Here is a 16,904-nt window from a genome sequence, read left to right on the forward strand (position 1 = left end):
GCTGGTATTCTGTATATAAAATCAAACTAAAAATGAACCATAATGAAGAAGGAGATGAGAGAAGGGGAGGGAGAGGGAGGTGGGATGGGAGTGGGGGAAAGAAACACTGTATTCCTAAAGTTGTATCTATGAAAAAATGCATTCATTAAATAAAAAAAGAAAATCTCTCTGGATCCTACTACCCCAACCACTTGCCTCTTACTCTACTCCTCCTGATAAGCAAAGGCCTTGAAAACTTTTCAGTACAATTCCGTGTCCACTTCCACGGCCCCCACTCACTCAGCAGTGCACTGCAGTCTGGCTAGCGCTCCTGTTCTCCATGCTGCGAAACCTCTTCTCCTCTGCACTGGAGCTCTCTCCATCGAAGCCCCTCCCTTTCCTGTGACACCACATTCTCCTGCATTTCTTCATCTCTAGCCCCTCTTTCTTGATTTCTCTTGTCGACTCATCCAGTTTATCCAAAACTTTTAATGCTGGAGCTCTTCTAGGTGCAATAAATATGAAATGATTAACAGAGTTGCCCTCCATCATTTAATTCAACAGCTGTTATATACCAGACACTATGCTCAGGGCCCTGAATTATGCTAAGTCCTCAAAAACTTAACTTACCCACCCCTTGGAAACGAAACAAGTGTGAGACTAGAATGCATAGAGTGAACCAATGGTCACAAAACTCATTTTTGGAGCCCACATCTGTACAAGTCACTGAATGGGGTGAGAGGATGGATCAGATAAACATTGCGCTCAGGATGAGCTGACACTATAGACAGAGGAACATTACACAGACACCAGTGACAGCACTAGAAGGGACAGCATGTCCCGGAACCTGTGAACATGCTGACAGAATTGAATTATAGGGCCCCCAAGAGCCCTCATCCTAAGTGCAGTGCAGAAAGGGGAAGAGGAAATGATGCTGGGCTACAGGTGTCAAGGTAGACGGAGAGTCGCCTGTCACCACGAAGTGAGCAGCTCTAGTGCCTGGGAACATGGGCATGCCATCAGCTGGTCAGAGGTGCAGAAAGACGAGAGGGAGGCAGGCCATCCCATCAGTTTGGAATACCCTGAGTTTGAGGTGCCCAGGACACCCCCGAGGAAATGGGCATCCAAAACCTGGGAGCTGCATCGTGAGAGTCCTTCCTTCCACACGTGGAAAGAGACACAGCCTTGGAAACAGTTGGGACGCTCGGAAGTGAGCACAAGGGGAGCTCTGAGGAGGGTACCAGGCCCACCTCCCCCCACCTTTGGGCTACAGGAGGAAGAATCACAAAGAATGGGGAAGCAGGGGTCCTCAGAGAGGTAGGCTGAGTCACAGTCTCTTAGAAATTTCCAAATTTTCAGGAGCAGATGTCCAATGATACCTAAAGAAGACTTTTACCCAAACAGGCATTTATAGACCAGTGAGAAACTACAGATGCTTCACAGGCTTTGATTCATTGTAAAGACCCTGAGAATATGCCCGATCCTACATGTGTTGCCAAGTTCAGCTTGAGAATGTCACGCACCCCCACTACGTTCCAGCAGGGGGCAGCCTCACCTCTAGCCACCCAGCAATGAGTGGTCTGGAAGGAAAAAGCAATTCTCTTCCTGGAAGAACCCTACCACCGTCCTAGGACAACCAGCTGAAAATTCATCCACCTTTTAAAATGAGATTTTTCTCCTCCCTTAGTAAAATGTCCGTATCCTGGGGCCAGGTTCTTGGTTAGTAACTCCTTTCCCCGTAACAGACACACAACATTTAGTTGGGAGGCATGGTTGCCTCTCCAGCTCTGTCCCACACTACCCTCCTGTTTAGACAAGCTAATCACTGCTCACAAAACAGCAAGGGTGACAAGAGTCACCCTTTCCCAACACCAGGATTACCAGGAAGTCAGCTGTAGATACAGCAAATAACCAAAAGCAAAGCAGAGAACTGACACTTCCTGAGGGATCTGCTGTAGGGTGGTTGATTTACATATTTTCTCTTGCTTTTTTATATGGTCAGCAAATGAAAGATGAGAGAGGCTAAGAAACGTGACCAAGTTCATAAACCCAGCAAGATGCAGGCAGGGGACTGGAATCCACGTCCAAGTGACTACAACACTCCAAGCTCAGCGTGGCTTTGAACAACTCATACTCAGCCCTCCTCACCAAGGAGCAGAGCAGGAGTCCAGGCCCGGCACCTGGACTGCATTTCAGGAGATTAGGAATGGGCCTCGGGTGATAGACAAGGCTGGACAGACCCATGGGTCTCTGTCCTAGAGTGGAGAAGACAGAAAGCTGGGGTCATAACTCACCCCCGAGGGGAAAGGGATGGGATGGAACTGGAAGGCTTCGCAGCAACATGGCAGCCAGGACTTGTCTGCCTTGGGGGTCAGAACGTGAACCTGAAATGGGTCCCAGGGGGAGAGTGACCCACAGGTGCTTTTGCAGCTCCTTCCCCTCCAGTCCTATAGCAGGTTTTACAATCTGTTTTCACTGTTGAAAAATTAGAAAATATGCACAGATGAAAGTAATATAAATTTTTGTATCCTTAACTCATAATAAAACACTTGTAAAACGTTTGAACATTTTTTCCTTTGAGAATATTTGCATGTAAATATATAGTTAATAAAAATCGGTACCATAACTTCTACACTGTTCAAACTTATAGAGTTGGAAAATCATTCATTTTTAAGTTTTAAAATTATAGATGCAATATTTACAGTACTCTCATGGTTTTTAAACTGTGATAAATGCCATTATAACCCTTTTGATGGTTTATATCGCTCTTCTCTTGTGTAAGCTTTTAAGAGATTATCTCATTTTTTTCAAAAACAAGCTCTTGATTTTGTCTTTGTTCTTTCTAGCTCATTCATTTATGTGTGTGCTTTTTATTACTTTTCTTCAGTTTTCTTTAGGTTTATGTTCTTGTTCTCCATTACTGAGCCAAATGCTTGGCATATATGTGTGTGTGTATGTATATTTACAACTATAACTTTTCCATTGAGTACAACTTTAGCTGCATACTGCAATTGATAACCCAACTCTTTCATCTTCAATTCATTTTCAATGTAGATAAATTGCTCTTGAATTTATCCATTGTTTTTAAAAATCTTTTATAAAATTTAAAATTTTATGGAATTATTTTTATAACAGTGACTTAAAATTTTGCTGCATTTAAGTCAGATAAAGCAGTCTGTGTGACAACAACTTGTTGATAGTCACTGAGATTTGCTTCAAGACCAACTACACAGTTAATAATTGTAAATGGTCCACATATGTTCATAAAGATTGTGCATTTCTAGAAATTAACTCAGGATTACTGAATGAAGATAAATAATGAATACAATGAATATGTGCATATTGGTCAATATGGCTAACTGGCTGCCCACTATCTATTCTCTCCTTCAGTGACAAACCCTGATATCGTGTGGCCAGTTAAATATACCCACGCCCCAGGTGACCATGCTGTAGCCACGGAGATGTAGCACAAGCCATGGGGAAGATGAGCTTTCCTTAACACTAGGGCTTTTTTTGAGGGGGGGGAGGGGGCAGGGAGTTGTGTAGCCAGTGGAACCCACTGTTCCAAGCCCCACAAGTTATTATTCCAAGCTTTTAGGTTTCATCCCATAGGGCCTTTTCCCCTTGCTCCGTTCCCACCCAATAACTGCACGGCCAATACTTCCACTCCTTTAAGGCTCAGCTCGAAGCCAAGTCACTTCTTAGGAGCCTATCCAGAGCCTTCCGTACCCCAGGAGTAAAGGTTACCCCTGCCTCCTTGTGCCCTGACTTTGTACACTGTACGTAATCCTAGGACCAGCATCTAGAAGTTTCAGCACTTTCTCCCACTGTCTCCTTAAATGTTCTGTGCCTAGAAGCCTCATCCAACACTTAACTGAGAGCAGGTGCCAGTAGCTGCTTGATTAATGAGTGAGTACACAGAGCGTTTCTCACAACCTAAGCTACTCACTGGCTGTCCCCAGATGCTCTCCTGCACCCGGGAACTCTGCACTGGCTCAGGCAGCAGTGTCTGTTCAATAAAAAAGACAATGCAAGCAGGGATCCTTCTAACTGAACCGGAAAGTTACAAAACTGGGATCTTTAGGCAGGGCCGGGGGGAAGTTTTGCAAACTCCCCTTACCGTTTCCTATTTATGCAAATTAGCTAGCCAACTTTCATTTTCACTACACATTCCAGAGACAGCCCTGGACTCTATGTAACCACTAGTGCCATCCACATCTTTGAGCACAACTTCACTATCTGAAGCCATGAATATAAAATAGAGTTTACAGAATCTACAATTTTTTTAAAAATTTTAACTTCTTAAAAGGCAATTGAGGCCAGTGCCGCGGCTCACTAGGCTAATCCTCTGCCTTGCGGCGCCAGCACACCGGGTTCTAGTCCTGGTCAGGGAGCCAGATTCTGTCCCGGTTGCCCCTCTTCCAGGCCAGCTCTCTGCTGTGGCCCGGGAGTGCAGTGGAGGATGGCCCAAGTGCTTGGGCCCTGCACCCCATGGGAGACCAGGAGAAGCTCCTGGCTCCTGCCATCGGATCAGCGTGGTGCGCCAGCCGCGGCGGCCATTGGAGGGTGAACCAACGGCAAAGGAAGACCTTTCTCTCTGTCTCTCTCTCTCACTGTCCACTCTGCCTGTCAAAAAAAATAAATAAATAAATAAAGGCAATTTACATGTGGGGTGATTATTTAACAGAAGAGGCATGTGCAGTCCCTGGCAGTCCTCTGGGAAGAAAAGACAGTGCAAGCAGTGGGTTGCCGTGAGACAGCCCACGCACCCCTGCACATCTGCCTGGAACCACAGGAAGTCAAGCATGAAAATCGCTAGGAACTGGAGTGACAGGCGGACGCAGGCCACTATTCGGAAAGCGGAACAGATCTTCACTTGTCACTCGGATGGCTCAGAACAAGCAAGGGTCTACCCTGCCCTTGTTACATGGAACTCCGCATGGGAAGGACAGCAGTGAACCTTTGTCTTGACATCCAGGGCCTGAATCCTACAGGACAGCAACATTCTGCCTTCAGATACAGAAACTCCAAAGGAAGGTATCAGTCAGTCCCAAGACTTAGTCCCTATGCACTAAGAAATGGGAAGTTTAATATGTACTTCGGAAAAACATTTTTTAAGTTAACATAGCTTGAAATTTCTGATTTATTCAAACTCAGCTCAGTTTTACCCAACCCCCCCCCAAAAAAAAAAACACAATTTTTTTCACTTCTCTATAATTACGCGGCTGATGTAATACTCCACGCCATTCCATACTGCTCATTGGCTGGGAAAGAAATGGGAAGGGAGAGAGCAAGTGCACCTCTGAATTTGTAGTGCCGGGATCACTTCCGGTTAAACCATCTCTTCCGAGTACGCAGCCAGTTAGAATTCCATTCCCTAAAAGGACTCTTCCTCCCCTCCCTGGTGAGAGCATGGGGAAGCTGAGTGAGCCCCTGCACTCTGCTTCATCCAGTCTCACTGGGAGAGGCAGACGTTGCTGCTGATCGCTAGACTCGCCCACAGCCACTAGTCACCAGGACCCCTACTCAGCAGTCTCCTCTCGGCTCTGCCACACTTCTGGTTCCCATGCAGGCTATGAACTGCACATGGAGCATCAAGAGCACTATCTTGGGGCCTCTGGCCTGGACAGCACCCCAGCCAAGCCGTGCACTCACTCAGGATAGGGCTGAGGACCGGCCTCCTCAAAAAGCCTGCACTGCAGCCCACCCCACACCACTGCTGTTGACATGAGTCACTAGCCACACATGCACACACACACACACACACACACACACTATTTCAAATCTATCTGGATGATTTCATCACACCATACAACATCTCCCATCAAAAAAAAAAAAAAAAAAAAAAAAAAAGAGAGGCCAGTGTTGTGGTGTAGCAGGTAAAGCCACCACTTGCAGTGCCAGAATCCCATATGGGGTTCGAGTCCTGGCTGCTCCTCTTCTCATCCAGCTCCCTGCTGTGCCTGGGAAAGCAGTAGAAGATGGCCCAAGTCCTTGGGCCCCTGTGCTCATGTGGGCAAATCAGAAGTTCCTGGCTCCTGGCTTCGGATCAGTGCAGCTCCAGCCATTGAGGCCATCTAGAGAGTGAAACCAGTGGATGAAAGCCTCTCTCTCTCTCTCTCTCTCTCTCTCTCTCTCTTTCTCTCTCCCCCTTTCTCTCCCTCTCTCTCTCTAACTCTGCCTTTCAAATAAATAAAATAAATCTTTAAAAAAAGAACAACAACAAAAAGTGCTAATTTTAATATGCCCTAAATCATACCCGCTGGGAAATGAATTACTAATAACAATTGATTTAGTGCTCACTGCGATTCACACATGAACATCCCAGGGGTAAATTCCTAAACATGACATCACTGGGTCAAAGAGTCCCTGCATGCGAAATGTTGTAGATTTCAACAGATTCGCCAACTTGCTCTCCACAGGGTTTGTACAAATTGTCATTCTACCAGTAGTGTATGATAATGCCCATTTCCTCATGGCCTTAAGAATAAAGTAGGTTGTCAAGCCCTTAAATTTTTACCAAACTGATAGGTAAGTTGTTCTATGATGTAAACTAAATAAAGTAAGTCTCAGAATGCTTTAAATTTGGAAAGTCTACAATTTACCATGTTAACAAAACAAGTGAAAATATATAATAAAATAATTCAATAAAATTTAATATCCATGCTTGATAAATATTCTTAGCACAGTGAGAAGAGAAGGTAGGTCCCATGAATATCACCTATCATTACCACTGTTTAACACTGCACAGGGCTGGCACTGCGGCTCACTTGGCTAATCCTCTGCCTGCGGCACCGGCACCCCGGTTCTAGTCCCCTCGGGGTGCCAGATTCTGTCCCGGTTGCTCCTCTTCCAGTCCAGCTCTCTGCTGTGGCCCGGGAAGGCAGTGGAGGATGGCCCAAGTGCTTGGGTGCCTGCACCCGCATGGGAGACCAGGAGGAAGCACCTAGCTCCTGGCTTGGGATCGGTGCAGCACGCCAGCCGTAGCAGCCATTTGGGGGGTGAACCAACAGAAGAAAGACCTTTCTCTCTGTCTCTCTCTCTAACTCTGCCTGTCAAAAAAAAAAAAAAAAAAAAAAAAAAAAAAAAAAACACTGCACTTGAAATTCCAGACAATACAAAATAAAACAACGCACTGTGATCCTCTACAAACTATTAGAACTACAAAAAAGAGTCCAAACAGATTTGTGGACATAAATCAATATGCAGAAACCAAAATCATTTCTAGAGATCAAGACAGTCCAATTACAAAATACAAAATTTAACATGAAAGGAGACGTTTTCACCGACCATAAAACCACAGGACAAGACTTACAGGTAGAAATACATCAGATGAAAGATTTATATATATGCAAAACCTTCATGAAGAAATCTGCAAAATCATTTTGAAGGCTGAAAAAGAAATATTCAGTAACATAAGTACACTGAATATCTTTGATTTATGTAAATCTGTAAATTTAACATAACTCCAACAATATCAGATTTTCACAGAATCAACAAGATAATTCTATAGTTCTTATGGAAGTAAGACAATTTTGAGTAAGAATGGTGAGTGTTGATACTACACTCACCATAAATTCTACTAATTAAAATAGCATTGGCTTGAGAAAAGAACAACAGATCAAAGGAACAGAGTAATAGACCCACACATGCACGCATATACACACACACACTAAAACACACACATATTTAGCATGGTTCATAACAGACAGAGGATTTCTTTAAAAAATAAGAAGTGAATGTACTACTCAAAAGGTAGAATGGAATTAGACCAAAGACTTTAGTTGATAATAGGATACACTTGGCACAAGACACAAGACATGCACTTTTCAAAGGCTTTATATATTTAATTCATTTAAACCTCATAATGAGGCCAGGGTTATAGCATAACAAATAAAGCTGCTGCCTACAACACAGTGTTCCATATGAGGACCAGTTCAAGTCCCAGCTGCTCCACTTCTGATCCTGCTCCCTGCTAATGGCCTGGGAAAGGCAGCAGAAAATGGCCCAAGTGTTTGGGCCCCTACACCCACGTGGGAGACCCAGGAGCAGCTCCTGGCTCCTGGATCCTGGCTCCTGGCTTTGGCCTGGCCCAGCCCTGGACACTGCAGCCCCCTAGGGAGTGAACCAGCAGATGGGAGATCTCTCTCTCCCTCTCTCTCTCTTCCTCTCTCTCTAACTCTGACTTTCAAACAAAAAATAATAAAACTTGAAGAAATAAACCTCATAACTTCACTATAGCCCAGTTGTACAAATGACAAATATAGAGAAGTCAAGCAACTCAGCCAAGGACACAGAGCTAGGAAGTGGGGCACCAAGATACACTCCTTATCCTGACCCTGTGTTCCTTCTAACACAGCAAAAATAAAGAGGAGGATATTAAACCATAAAGCCTGCCCTGTAGAATGAAAAAGATTTTATTATATCATAACTTAAAAGTTATATATCAGTATAAAAAGGAATATTCTAACAGATAAAAGTATAAATGTTTAGTAATAATGTTTAATTTTAAAGCACTATGCATTTTTAAAAATAGGAAAACAGGCAAACACTAGAAAAATGAATATCCAGCAGCCAGTAATCATCTACAGATACACTGAATCCTGCAGTTCTCAAAGAAAGGGAATTGAAAGCAAGGAAATGTCATTTCATGCCCACTCTGGTTGACCCTCAAAAACAAGAGAATCCTGGGAGGCAGCAGGAGATGGCTCAAGTGGCTGAGTGCCTGCCCCGTATGCGGGAGAGCTGGACTGGGTTCCCAGATCCCAGCCTCAGCCATTATGGGCACTGGAGGAGCGAATCAGTAGACAGGAGTGCGCTCTCGTTCTCTTGCTCTCTTGCTCGCTCGCTCGCTCGCTCACTCTCTCCTTCTCAAATAAATAAATAATTTTTAAAATGTAAAACAGAGGCCAGAATGGCATCAGCAAAGGATGGGGAGAGGCAGCCAATCAGAGGCGCCAGGGAGAGGGGCAGTGGGATATGACCCTGCACCAAGTACTGACTGGGCTCCTGCTCGGTACAAGCACTCAGCAGAGCCCTGTAAGTGAGGACTGCACCGCTGCGCTTGTAGAAGAGTTGTTCTGGAATAATAACTGGAGGTTCAAACATTCCATCGTAGGCCAGAGCTCGCATTTAGCATTACCCTAACCACGCCTTCCAAAGACTGCGCAGCCCAGCTCCCCGGCTGTGAGAAAAATTCAGTTTTCACTGCTGAGCAAGCACCCTTCCCATTCACCAGCTCGCTGTGAGACTTCAGTAGTCTCTAAGACCTTACTGGTCTGCTCTTTCAGAAGCCGTGCTTTCCTCTGAGTGTAGACATACACAATGCAAGATGATGACTGCTGTGTTAATTAGTCCGCAGCAGCAAAAATTTCAGGTTGTAACCATGACCTGCTGTCTCTAAGGAGATCTTTAGCTATTTGTCCTTGTTCATCCATTTGTCTCCACGGCAACGATTCTGTTTACAAATTAGTACAATGAGTGTTGAACAATAATTTGTTAGTGTCAAATTGATACCAGATAATGGGAAATTCTGCCCAAATATTTATTTGAATCAATGTGCTTTTTCAACAACGAACTGCAATTGCCAAAATTCAGTAGTGAGAGCCGGCGTTGTGGCAGAGCGAGTAAAGCCGCTGCCTGCAGTGCCAGCATCCCATAAGGGTGTCAGTTCAAGTCCTGGCTGTTCCTCTTCCGATCCAACTCTCTGCTATGGCCTGGGAAAGCAGCAGAAGATGGACCAAGTCCTTGAGCCCCTGCACCTGCGTGGGAGACCCGGAAGAGGCTCCTGGCTCCTGGCCTCGGATCGGCACAGCTCCAGCCTTTACAATCAATTAAGGAGTGAACCAGCAAATGGAAGACTCTCTCTCTCTCTCTCTCTTTCTGCCTCTCCTTCTCTCTCTGTGTAACTCTGACTTCCAAATAAATAAATAAATATTTAAAAAAAAAAAAGAATTAAGGTTTTAGCATACGATGATTTGCATGGAGAAAGCATTTTTGTTTTTAAAGTGTGCCAGGTTTTATCAGTATTCCCTTCTTCTAACTGAGTGCTTGCGAGGTCAGAAACAAGGACAGCATGTTTCTCCCTATGAAAATGATGGGATTCTGGGCCAGTGCCGTGGCTCACTAGGCTAATCCTCTGCCTGCAGTGCAAGCACCCCGGGTTCTAGTCCCGGTTGGGGCACCAGGTACCAGACCTGGTTGCTCCTCTTCTAGTCCAGCTCTCTGCTGTGGCCCAGGAAGGTAGTGGAGGATGGCCCAAGTGCTTGGGTCTCTGCACCCGCATGGGAGACTAGGAGGAAGCACCCGGCTCCTGGCTTCGGATCAGCGCAGTGCCAGCCATGGCGGCCATTGGGGGAGTGAACCAACGGAAGGAATACCTTTCTCTCTCTCTCTCACTGTCTATAACTCTCTCTATCTCTCTGCCTGTCAAAAAAAGAGAAAATTATGGGATTCTGAATATAAACATATTTAAGTGAAAGACGTATCTCTCTTGTTAATCCTTTCCTAATCCTTTCCTGAGGGATGGAGAAGGCAAACAGTCTTCCTGATTGTGTTGTTTTAATAGAAAAGCCTAAATGCAAACATAGTCTATAGTCACAGCAAGAGACTTAATGAAAGAATCCATGTTACTTGATAGGCTGATTTACTGCTCTACTCACAGTGAGTGGATGTTGATAGCTACCAGCTGCCTTGGGTTCTCCAAGGGTGAAAGTCAAAGAAGAGACCACATGCTAAAGATACAAGGCCAAACAAGCATGCAATCATTGACCATGTACTTTTCTGGAATTTTCTTCCAAGATTCTGATCAGAGCAATACAATAGAAGTTATACTGGTAGGTTTCTTCAGCTGGATCGAATCCCACTTATCTTTGTTCCATTTTGCAATCTATTTGCCTCCGTCTTTATATTCTTATTTATTGAATTCTATTAGAATCTTTCATGCATTCAAAATAGCACATATGAGGGACCCAATACAATGTCAGACCCTGACAATAAAACAAGTAGACAGAGGCCCCGACCCCAGAGAGTGCATATTCTAGCAAGCGGGTCAGACGTTCAACAAATGCCATGTTGAGTAGCAGTTATTTAATTACAGTTGTGATTGGTGCCATGAAGGGAAAGCGCAGGGGGTAATGAGTCCACATGGAATGAGAACTAGAACAAGGCCAGAGTGACTGGAACACTGCATGTAAGGAGGGAAAGTAGAGCAGGATGGGCTTGGAGAGGAAAGCTGAGGCCTAGTTATGACCTGACATGCTTAGTAGATCAAACACACTAAAGGCACTAAGCATATTAAGTGGGGAAATACTATACTGAGACATGCATGTTTGTAAGGTCCCTTCTAAAGCTTTGGGGAAAATTAACGGAGGCCTATAAAGGCAAGAAACCTGTCAGAAGGCTATTTCAGAAAGTCATGGGCAAAATGATGTTGATGACAAAATATTCTGAGTAGAGTCACTAGTTGGTGACTGACTGCACATGAGGAGTGGTAACAAGAGGCAGTCAAGCATAAATCCAAAGTATAGAGTTTGAGCAAGGGGCTAGTGAAAGTACCTAGGCAAGTACCTAGGCAAAGGAAAAGAAAGCCTGGGAATAAACAGAGTTTGAGTTCCATTTTAAATGCATTCAAGTTAAGGCATCTGCAGGCATCCAGTTTGGAGATGCCACGTGGACAGTTTATGAGAGTGGTCTGGCTGCAGATAAAGATTTTTGGAGTACAGATGATAAATTAAGCCATGAAGGGGGACAGCGTTTTCTTGGTGACAGAACGTAGAATTAGAAGAGACTAGGACTGAGCCTTGGGGTACTCCCAGACTTACAGGTAAGGTAGAGGAAGGGTGAATGGCAAATGATAAAGAAGAGTCAGAGAAGTAGAGGTAACCTAGAAACACGCGTTGTCATGGCAGCCAAAGGGAAGGAGTGTCCCCGAGGAGGGAGCAGTCAACTCTGCAGAATGACTCTGAGAGCCTGTGTGACATGAAGATGGTTAGAGAGCATTGGGCTACATGATGTGGAACTAATTGATGGCTCTAATAAGAGCTATTCCAATGGAGTGATTGAAACAGGGGTCATATCAAGGGCTTGTAGAGAGAACAGGGGTTGAAGATTTGGAGAGAAAAATTATAAGAAATTCAGGCCAAGCATTCGAGAATAGAGGGAGAAGGCTTACGGCAGCTAAATAAATACATGGTTTCCAGAGGATTTTGGGTGAGGGGGGAGGATGTAAGGGGTGGAAGGAAGCTGGTTGGTTATTGATTTGTTTGTTATAATGAGCGATGATCAAATGTATAAATGCTCATGGGAAGAATCTGACAGAGAAGACGACACTGAAGCAAAATTAGAGGCTATAATTAGTGGTCTTTAGTGAAAATAGAATTCAGAGCACATGCTGAATGACTGGCCTTTGTTAAAAGAGGAAAAACAATTGGCTGAATGAAGTTCCCATCTATTAGCTTCCATTTTTCCAGTGAAATGGGAAGCAAGATTATCTGCTGAGAATGAGAGATTTGGAGATTTGAGAATAGCTTGGGAATTTTTGCATTTTTTTAGGATAGATTTAAAAGAGATTCTGCTGAAAGTCACAGACCAAGGTGCCAGAAGGTTTGGAGAGCCCAGATAAAGGCATTGACCATTGCTATGTAGTGATATCGAAATGAGTTTTTCTCCAATACTTCTCTGTAACTCAGGTAGAGACATGGAGAAAATAGACAGGTTCATCCAGGACTGGGCTTTGCCAGAGAATTTCCAAAAGGATAACTGAAATGATGGGTTTTAGAATCTACTAGTAATATGAAAAAATATGTTAGAAAAGGGTGATTGGTGAATGGGTTCATGAAATGGTGGGGAAATGGAGGAACAAGTCAACTAAAAGCATTCAATGGAAGAATAATTCTAGTGGGATACTTAAAGCAAGTTGGAAGAAAAGTTGTGAATGAGATGCTAGATGTTTGCACTGTTCGATTGACAAGTATTGACAAAGCCCACAACATGACAATAGATGGATGAGGCCGAGTGTATAATTCACTGGAGTGGCAAATAGTTCATTCATGAAACTACTGAAGTCATGTAACTACTGGAGTGAGGAGCCTGGGAACAAAACCACCAGTGAAAGACGGGAGGTCAGACGAAGACTGTCACAAGGAACGGAGAAGCTTCCGAATGCAGAGTGAAGACGTAGTGGCCTGAAAGTAGCAATGGGAAGGACACCGACCCCAACAACGTGGCTATGTGTCTCAGACTTAGAGCTACTCACAGGACAAAATGACAGCCATTTGGAAGGCTAACAGGTAAATCTTTGCTCTCAGAAGACTGGCTAGATTCAGGTAAGACAACGAGATAGAAGGAATCTCCTGAGTAGAGTCTGAAGATTATGGGAGGAAAAAATCTCTCTCACAGAATGGCTACTCCACTGCACATCAGTACATCAGTTTTTCAAGGATGGACAACTGGTGGTTTGGTTTGTAGTCTCTCTGATACACAGGGGAAAAAAATTTCACCTTTCTACTCTTAAAACCTAGCATACTGTGAGACACCAGCATATGCTGGGGAAAAGTTTAATTCTTATTGCAAGTTTGATTGCAGGGCCGGCACTGTGGCGCAGTGGGTTAACGACCTGGCCTGAAGTGCCAGCATCCCATATGGGCGCCAGTTCAAAACCCAGTTGCTCCACTTCCAATCCAGCTCTCTGCTATGGCCTGGGAAAGCAGTAAAAGATGGCCCAACTCCTTGGGCCCCTGCACCCACATGGGAGACCCGGAAGAAGCTCCTGGCTTCGGATTAGCACAGCTCCAGCTGTTGTGGCCAATTAGGGAGTGAACCATCGGATGGAAGACCTCTCTCTCTCTCTCTCTCTCTCTGCCTCTCCTCTCTCTGTGTAACTCTGACTTTCAAATAAATAAGTAAATCTTAAAAAAAAAAATTCGATTGCTGCGTGCTTTGCTGTTCTACACTCTGTTGTGATATTCTGAATACTAGCTATTATCATACAACAATTTACATACAGATCCAAAAGAATATAAGAGACACAATTTACCTGTATTTTCTTCCACACGCATATGGTGTTTAAATCTCTGATATGAGCTTGTCTTGGTATCATTTGCTTCTTTTTTTTTTTCCTGAAAGTGAAGCAGCAAAATGTGTTAATGTAGCATTTTGGTCGCTTAGGCTGCAGATAACTCAAATGTGTTACACATGAAACTTCATTCTCACAATCCTACGAAGGATTGGGTTTGATCACTGGAGGATGAGTCAAGGGTACAGCCACAAAATCCTAGGCAAACTCTTATAAAACATTTTAATATTAAAGAGGAAAAATTCTATATGTTCAGTTAATTCACTGTCATAAAGTAAAAAATCTTCAGCTTTTTCCCCATCTCTTTTATTAAAGAGCTCCATGAGACTGAATTTTACTTATAAAAGTAATGAATAAAATCCCAGAGTCTGGATCTAAGATTTAAATCTTCGTAATCAAATAAATCATCCCTAGAAAGGAGTTAAAGTAATGCCATCCTCCCCCACAGCTCTGGAAATAGATGCATTTTTTTTTACTTATAAACTAATTGAAGAAATACAATTTGATATGGCATTAAATTGAGAACTTCCATGGGGCATCAATATTGTTTTCTCATGCAATAAGACTGTCCTTGATCCCTTTCTTGCTCAATACCCTCATACATCAGATCTTGCAAGCGTTGTTTGAACAAAGGGATCTTTCAAGATTCTGAAAATTCCAGACACAAAAATAACCTGCAAGAGAAAGCTCTAACTTTGATTGGTTGTCTTAGTTGATAATGTGTTATTATAGCAATAATGTATTTGGAAGCTGTATGTGATGAACTGTATAAATCTTTGTAGGCACACTAAGTCACATCAGGAAAGAATCGCAAGCGTGTTCCTCTTCTCCCACCTGCTTGACAGAGTAACTGAATCCTGTGAGTCTGCGAGCTTTCTTAGTTTTTTTTTTTTTAAGATTTTTTATTTATTTATTTATTTATTTTGACAGGCAGAGTGGACAGTGAGAGAGAGAGACAGAGAGAAAGGTCTTCCTTTGCCGTTGGTTCACCCTCTAATGGCCACCGTGGCCAGCGCGCTGTGGCCAGCACACCACGTTGATCCGATGGCAGGAGCCAGGTGCTTCTGGTCTCCCATGGGGTGCAGGGCCCAAGCACTTGGGCCATCCTCCACTGCACTCCTGGGCCGCAGCAGAGAGCTGTCCTGGAAGAGGGGCAACCAGGACAGAATCCGGTGCCCCGACCGGGACTAGAACCCGGTGTGCCGGCGCCGCAAGGCGGAGGATTAGCCTAGTGAGCCATGGCGCTGGCGCTTTCTTAGTTTTTAAAAACATCAATCAGACATGATATAGTGGCAAGTACTAAACTTGCACTCCCACTAAAACTAAAGCTAAATAAAAATACACAAATGAAATATCCTTGGGCTTTGGATGGCGCACATTGCAGGGCTATGATCCCTGAGGGAAAGGAGGCAAAGAAGGTGAACCCCATGTTCATGCTGGTTTTCTCCCTGAAGATACTTTATTCAAACTGCTGTAACGGGAGAGAGAATGTAAGCAGAGAAACAGATACAAGTGACAGGGCTGGGGCTGGTGTTGTGGCACCATTTGTGACTCTGGTATTCCATATTGGAGTGCCGGTTTGAGTCCCAGCTACTCCAGTCCAGTTCCTCGTAATGCACCCGGGAAGGCAGCAGCAAATGACCCAAGTACTGGGGGCCCTGTCACCCACAGGGTAGACCCGGTGGAGTTCCAGGCTTCGTGCTTCAACCTGGCCCGGCCCCACCTATTGCAGCCATTTGGGGAGTCAATCAGCAGATGGAAGATCTCTCTCTCTCTCTCTCTCTCTCTCTCTCTCTCTGTGTGTGTGTGTGTGTGTCACTTTGCCTTTCAAATAAGTATATCTTTTTAAAAAAGTTAGAGGGTGCTAAGACTTCAGGAATCCAGAAGGAATCAGAGAGGAGGCTAACAGACAGTAGGATAGCAGACAGAGAGAGAGAGAATTCCCCCCAGATAGTTGATCAGACCCAATGTGCAACTGTAGTATAACACTGTGGGAAGGGGGCAGCACTGTGGCCTAGCAGGTAAAGCCGCTGCCTGCACTGCAGGCATCCCGTATGGGCGCCGGTTTGAGTCCCAGCTGCTCCACTTCTGATCCAGCTCCCGGCTAGGCCTGGGAAAGCAGTGGAAGATGGCCTAGGTCCTTGGGTCCCTGCACCCGCTTGGGAGACCTGGAGGAGGCTCCTGCCTCCTGGCTTCGGATCAGCACAGCTCCAGCTATTGCAGCCAATCAGGGAGTGAACTGGCAGATGGAAGACCTCTCTCTCTCCGCCTCTGCCCCTCCTTCTCTCTCTGTGTAACTCTGACTTTCAAATAAATAAATAATAAAGAAAAAAAAAAAAAAGACTGTGTGAAGCCCAAGAAAAAATATCTGCTAAGAGGCTGATGACTGAGCAGAAATATCAGCACTCACACTATTAGGGAGATCCCAGGAAGACCTCACTTTGCAGAGACCACCCCTAGGAATGACGACAAAGATGAAATAGGCCTGCCCTAACCAGGCCTACAACCCAAGCCTTGCGGTATCTTTCTTTTTTTAAGATTTGTTTGTTTATTTATTTAAAAAGCAGTGTGACAGAGATGGAGAGACACACACATGCAGAGAGAGAGAGCGAGAGCGAGAGCGAGCAAGCCTGGTTTGAGTCCTGGCTCCTCCACTTCTGATTCCAGTTTCCTGCTAATGCCTACTCTGGGGGCAGCAGGTGATTGTTCAACTACTTGGGTCCCTACCACCCACAAAGGAAACCCAGATTGAGCTGCTGGCTCCTGGATTCTGCCAAGCCCAGCCCTGGCTGTTGCAGATATTTGGGGGAATGTGTGTCTGTCTCTGTCTCCCTGCCTTTCAAATAATATG

The 16,904-nt window shown here is 44.6% G+C and overlaps 1 protein-coding gene across 8 annotated transcripts in view; it reads right to left on the reverse strand.

The window, feature by feature from the left end:
• Positions 1–16,904, reverse strand: part of MOBP (myelin associated oligodendrocyte basic protein) — a 64,704-nt gene that overhangs the window by 38,846 nt on the left and 8,954 nt on the right. For 6 of the 8 annotated variants that reach the window (XR_016214958.1, XR_016214957.1, XR_007921995.3 and 3 more), the window contains exons 2-3: positions 14,015–14,096; positions 7,295–7,371 (exon numbers count right to left, since the gene is read on the reverse strand). Coding sequence is in view for 1 of the 8 variants with exons in the window: in XM_089306533.1 (XP_089162659.1) it covers positions 7,295–7,308 (14 nt within the window). In the remaining 7 variants the exon portion in view is untranslated. The remainder of the gene's footprint in view (positions 1–7,294; positions 7,372–14,014; positions 14,097–16,904) is intronic. The other 2 variants (XR_016214959.1, XR_011379597.2) reach the window with 1 other exon arrangement.

The sequence above is a fragment of the Oryctolagus cuniculus genome, chromosome 10, assembly GCF_051225735.1.
Source record: "Oryctolagus cuniculus isolate XC-2025 breed Fujian yellow rabbit chromosome 10, ASM5122573v1, whole genome shotgun sequence".
NCBI lineage: Eukaryota > Metazoa > Chordata > Mammalia > Lagomorpha > Leporidae > Oryctolagus > Oryctolagus cuniculus.